This window comes from Condylura cristata, unplaced genomic scaffold (genome assembly GCF_000260355.1).
Source record: "Condylura cristata isolate star-nosed mole 26May11 unplaced genomic scaffold, ConCri1.0 scaffold00031, whole genome shotgun sequence".
Classification (NCBI taxonomy): Eukaryota; Metazoa; Chordata; class Mammalia; order Eulipotyphla; family Talpidae; genus Condylura; species Condylura cristata.
Window position 1 is genome coordinate 1,410,180 of NW_004567132.1, and position 6,013 is coordinate 1,416,192.

General features: G+C 42.2%; 1 protein-coding gene across 1 annotated transcript in view; it reads left to right on the forward strand.

Moving 5' to 3' along the window:
* Positions 1–6,013, forward strand: part of SULT1C3 (sulfotransferase family, cytosolic, 1C, member 3) — an 18,242-nt gene that overhangs the window by 6,747 nt on the left and 5,482 nt on the right. Inside the window, exon 3 of the mRNA XM_004691393.1 lies at positions 4,912–5,009. Coding sequence (XP_004691450.1) covers positions 4,912–5,009 — 98 coding nt within the window. The remainder of the gene's footprint in view (positions 1–4,911; positions 5,010–6,013) is intronic.

Sequence of the window (6,013 nt, forward strand, 5' to 3'; positions counted from 1 at the left end):
TTTGGAGTGGGGGTTTAGTCATGACAAAATTGTGGAGTTTCTGTTTGTTTGAAAATTTCCTTAGTCTTTCTTCATAGAGGAAGGGAGCTTCGCAGGATAGAGTATTCTTGGTTGTCATTTGATGCTTTGGAGTTTGTTGAGTATCTCCCTCCACTCTCTTCTTGCCCGTAATGTTTCTTCAGAGAAGTCTGATGTCAGCCTGATTGGTTTCCCGTTATAGTTTATTTGTTTCTTCCCTCTTGTCATTCTCACTATCTTTTCCTTGTCTTGTATTCTTCGTAGTTTTATGATGTGTCTTGCTGTGTTTCTCTTATCATCATATTTGTTTGGTGTTCTTGCTTCTGGATGTCTACTTCATCTCCTTCTTCATATTAGAGATATTCTCTTCTATTATCTCTGTGAATATTTTCTCGATTCCTTGGCCTTTCTCTTCACTTTCTGGGATACCTATAACTCTGATATTTACTTTCCTCATGGTGTCAGATAGTTCTTGAAGTGTTTCTTCATTCCTTTTCCTTTTTACTTCTCTTTCATTTTCTTTTTAAATTCTCTATTCGTGTGTCTTTGAGGATGCTGATTCTTTCTCCATTTCATCTATTCTGTTTTAATTATTTTCCTTAGCATTCTTTAACTCCTTTTGTGGCCTTTTCATTGCTTGCATTTCTTCTATTTCCTTTTTTAATGTCTCATTCTCTTTCTTCAATTCGTTGATTGCTTGTCTCATGTCTTTTTTTTTTTTCATTTCTTTCATTCAATTCCTTGTTTGCATTCTTCAATTCCTTGATGGCTTGCCTCATATCATTTTTTTCCCCCTCTCATCTTCCCTTTTGTTTGTTTATCATGATCATTCTGATGTCTCTATCTGGTAGGCTGAGCAGTTCTTCTATTTCTTTTGTGATTTCTGGTGACTGATCTTTTTGTGGTGAATTATTCTCCTGTGGACTTGCTTGGATATTTATTTGTATTCTTTTCCCTGTCGTGTATTTTCTAATACTTTCTATTCGTTGAGACACAGTGTTGGTATTGCTGACCAGCATTCTATCGGATGTTCTTTCTGGGATAGCCGAGGGACTTCCAGACAGTTCAGTTATGAAGGATATTCTGAGCTGTGCTTTGTTTCAATATCTCCTGTTTTTCAGCCCCCACTGTGTGGAATTGTGTCTGTCATCTCAGCCAGTAACAGTCAGGGGTCTCTTGTGGTGTTCAGCTTCCAGTAACATGTTGATTGCTAGTCTGTGGAAGGGTCCTGCAAGAAATGCCTGGGTGGGTTGGTTTTCTCCGTTGAATTTCTCACTTCTTCTAGGTGTGTCTTGGAAAAATAACGGAGTTAAGAGTGAATAGGGAGTGAGATGGGAAGTTAGGGGCGAGGGGAGAATTACATGGAAATGTAATATGGAGTAAGTTGATAGGAGATGGTGAAGGATAAATGGGGGGATATTGGGAAGTGGGGGGAGATAAAGAGGAGGTGTCAGATGTAGAAGAGGCAGAAGAAATAATAATGTTGGAGTGGAAGGAGAAAGAGGAGACAGAAAACGAGTGTAAGAATGAAGGAAGGGCACAGAAATTTACCAGCTGAGTATTATAGGAACTGAACAAACAAATAAACAAATGACAAACACCATGATGGGTAGGGCAGAATTGCCTCTCCATGTTTGGTGGCTCCCAGTTATCTAGTCCTTGTGGCTTTAGACTGGTCTCCCTGGGAGTACCTTACAACTGGGTGTAGCAGTCTTCCCAGAGTCTGCAGTTTTGTTTTGCTTTCTTTTTTTGTCCCCTGATGTAGTTGGGCTAGTAAGGAAGTTCTTGAGGTTTTTTTCCACCCAGGGTCTCCTGCAATCTAGGGGTTTCCAGCACAGTGGTTGTCCCTGAGAGTTTCTTTCTGGTAATTCTGGTAGCCACCTAATTTCAGGTATGTGTGGCTTGTGATTTTTTTGGACCACTTCGTGGCACCAGAGACTTCTCCCAGTTAGTTTTCAGAACTGGGATTGTTTAAATAGGTCTCTGGGAGAGGAGGGGTGCAAGGAGGAAAGCTCCTTAGCCTGTCTTTCTGCCACCACACCCATGGTTGTAGCAGCACTGCAGCTCCCATTTGCCCATCTGTTGATCTTTGTAGCCTTCCGTTGTCCTGGGTTCCCTCTATGCTTGGATGTGCCAGTGGATGGTGGAGTGGGGGGTGGGCTGCTTTAGCAGTGTTGTAGGTCTCCCTGCAGCTGGTTCTGTGGTTGAGCCAGTCACTGGTTTTGTTTAGTTTCTGAGCACTGTGTGCCTTGCAGGGCAGTGTCTTAATGGCTCACAAGCCTTCAGGCCTCTGCTGTGGGGGCAGGGGATGCAGGGATGTAGGGAGTGCCAGAAGGGCTGCTCTTTGTGCCCACTTTGAGCAGTCTTTCCCCAAACAGCCTTTCCCTTCATTTTGGATCCACTCACAGAGCTGAGTTGTCTCCCTTTACCTCCAGGGCTTTACCGCAGGTTTTGTGGGTTGATGAGGTAAGCAGGCAAGCCTCCTATCTAAGGCACTTCCTAGGGCCTCTATGCTTGGATGTGCCCCTAGGAGGTCTGGGGAGTGTTAGAAGTGTTGCAGCTCCCCAGGGGTTGGGCCATGGTTGACTCCTCTAACCATTTGTTTGTTTGTTTGCCCCACATCCCCTCCCCCCTTTTACCTCTGGGGCTTTGTGAGCCTTGCTGGGCTCCTGCCTTAATGTTGCACACTTCTCCAGGCCTCTGCTGTGGGGGCTGGGGATGCAGGGAGTGCTGGAAGGGCTGCAAGCCAGGTGCCCCAATCACCAGTTCTCCTTTCCCACCTTCAGAGCTCTATGTGCCCACTCTGAGCAGCCTTTCCCTGCAGCTTGTGTTCCACTCACCAAGCTGAGTTTTCTCTCTTTACCTCCAGGGCTTCAGTGGGCCTGCTGAAGAGCAGCAAGCCTCCCATCTGAGGTACTTCATAACACCTGGGCACACCCTGATCAGAGCTCCCCTACTGGAACTCCCCAATCGCTGAGTCTCCCTCAGCTATCTTCCTTCTAGTGAATCCAGGGTGCTCTCATTTGTGTTGAAACTCATAGTATGTAAGTCTATAGTCCATTTTTAGTCTTATATTCCTTTTAGAGATGGATGTAGTTACTTTCAGTGTCTTCACTCTGTGGCCATCTTGTTGGACCTCTCTCTCTAGGACTTTTTACATCCTCCATTGATCTTTCTACACCTTGTAATTCTGTTATTATTTAAAAATTTCAAATTTGGTCTTCTGTTTGTTGATGACGTTTCTCAAGCATTCCTTTTCTGAGTTGTTTTGTATATATCTGATCTGTTTTTTTGAAGTTCTCTTTTTACTGTTCCATTTCTTTAATTTTCCTCATCATGCCAATTTAAAATTATATGTCTGTGGTTGTTTTCTGAGGTTCTGCTTATTTTCTTTCTGTAGTGTATTCTTCCCCTGAGTACTTTCTTGTCCATTTGTATTTTTCTTTATCTCCATTGCTTACTTTGGGTTTGATCTCTTGTAGTTAGGATTGTGTGTGTGTGTTTAAGCATGTGTGCACATGCATCCTTTTCTGCTACTCTTCTGGGCATTCACATGATAGTGACAACAACTGCAAGGGCCTTGTGAAATCTGGGAAGATGCTGTGGGCTCTCTTAGAATACTCCAGGGCCTATTTTCTTTGACCAGTAGGGCTGAGAGGCACTAAGTGGAGGGGCTGAGTTGCAAGCATTACAACCCTGCTGCATAGTAGCCCTGGGTCTATTTTGATGGCCTGAAGAGGGCTGAGATTATGCTAGGCAGAGGAGCTAAGTTTCTGGGGCTTCCTCTTGCCTTGTAATAATGACTCTGTGTCTGGCGCTAGTGATTGGGAGAGCTTGAAGTGCTTTGTTTTGAGGGTCAAATTGTTGGAACCTCACCTTGTCCAGGTATAGTGGTTTTGGGTCTGGTTCAGGGGGCTTGGAGTGCTGGGAGGCCATTGGGTAGAGGGACTGAATTGCTGGGACTTCTGCCCCACTGGAAGTGGTGTCTCTGGGCCCAGTGTCAGTTGCTGGAGGGCATATTCTTCTTGCTAGAAAATCTCTTCTCATGGGGTTCTAATGAGATGATGGGATTCATTGAGTGGGACCCTTGGATTACGTTTGAGAAAAGTTTTACCAGAGTTCCCTTTTCAGAGACACACTCCAAGTTTACTAAGGAAAACATGTTTGTATAGACTCAAGCAGGCAAAGGCTGAATTTTCAAAAGATATTTTTAATAGGAAAAGGAGAAAGGAAAGAAGAGGTATATAGACTCTGCATAGATCCTGATGGGGAGAGAGCTGCTGCTGCTGTTTCTGAAAGAAAAAGGTTTGTTAAAAGAGATCCTATACAGACACAAGTGGACATCCAAGTTTCTTTTTTATCTGAAAATATGTTCCAGCATAGAACATTGTGCTAGCATATGACTGATGACTTTTTTTTGTGTTTCTTTGTCTAAAATGTAGTTTGAAAGACTTAGTCTTCTTAGACAGAGACAGTCCAAGAACCTCCCTCCTTTTAGACATTTGTCAGCTCTTCTCCAGTTGTCTTTATCTATTCCCTATTGCAGTAATTAAAAAAACCCAAAGGACAAAATAACCAGGGGCTGTTGGGATCACAGACTGTCAGACTTATCACCAACCTCAGACTTCCCACAGCATTTTACTCTATCCACACAAGCACTAACAAGTAACCCCCAAATAAAGAGAATATTGTTGTCTTGGTGGTTTTCAAAATCTCTATCAGAATGAATGATAATGTTGTTATTAGGAGAGAAACATTGAAACGCAAAACCATAATTTTAGACAAAGAGCCAATGACTTGGTCAGTGTGATTGTATGTTTAACGACACAATAATGTTGAATCAATAGAACTGACAAGAAATGTTCACCTAAATTGTGTGACTTTATTTCCTAGGTTTGGATCTGGCCAACAAAATGCCTTCTCCTAGAACTTTGAAGACTCATCTGCCTGTTCAGTTGTTACCACCTTCCTTCTGGAAGGAGAATTCAAAGGTAAGAAGTGTCAACTCTTTCCATCAAGTTTTTTTAAAAATTAATTTATTTATGTATACAGAACTAGAGTACAAGCCAGAGTTACAGGGGCAGCGAGAGGCATCACCACAGACAGAGCGGGGAGCAGAACAGGCAGATCTATGAAGTACACTGCTGAGGGGGGCAGCAGGCAGGTCAGGAGAGTTCTGCCATGCCATGTGGATCACCTCCTGGGCTAGGGATCAAACTCACATTGAAGCTGCTGAGGCCAGCTTGCAGTGCTGTGTCCTAACCTGTTGCGCCACCAGGGAGGGCCTCAACCAAGTTTCGATAGGTATGGCTAGAGACTTTTCTACTCTGCGTGATAAATGATCCAAGATATAGAAAAAGAAAGGACTGGTGGAGGATAGGGAAGATGGTAGTATTATACCAATATTCTTACACATCTCATTCTGGATACACTTTTCCTTTCAATGTATTATTTCCAGGTTTACAATAGGAAATTTTCAAGTAAGATATTCAAATTGACTGCCTATTAAACTTTATCCAAAGAGAGTGAGCAATGAAGCAATGTACATATTTCTTGAGTAAACTTATCTTAGTTGGAATCATTGAAGAAGAGCCAGTTTGATTTAGATACAAAAAGGACTTGTTTAGAGGAAATTTGAGAGGGTAAGAGTAGTGTAAGACAAAGGATATGAGAAGACATCACACCATGGTGCAGTACCTAGAAACTGGCCTGACATTAGAATGAGCTTACCTCTTGGGCGAACTCTTACCTACTATTATACTCCTAAGTCCTCCATTTTAAAATGTTTTAGTTTATTTTGACATTTCCAAATTCAGATCTTAAAAGTGACTGCAATACTATACTGGTACATTGTGTTTCTCATTGACATCTATTTCATTAGTGACTCTTGAAGTCAATGAAATATGTAATGTAAACCAAACATCAACTTAAAATTTGCAGTGAAAAGTGTCACCATCAAAGGCTTAAATCATCTTTTTTTTTTTTTTTTTTTTTT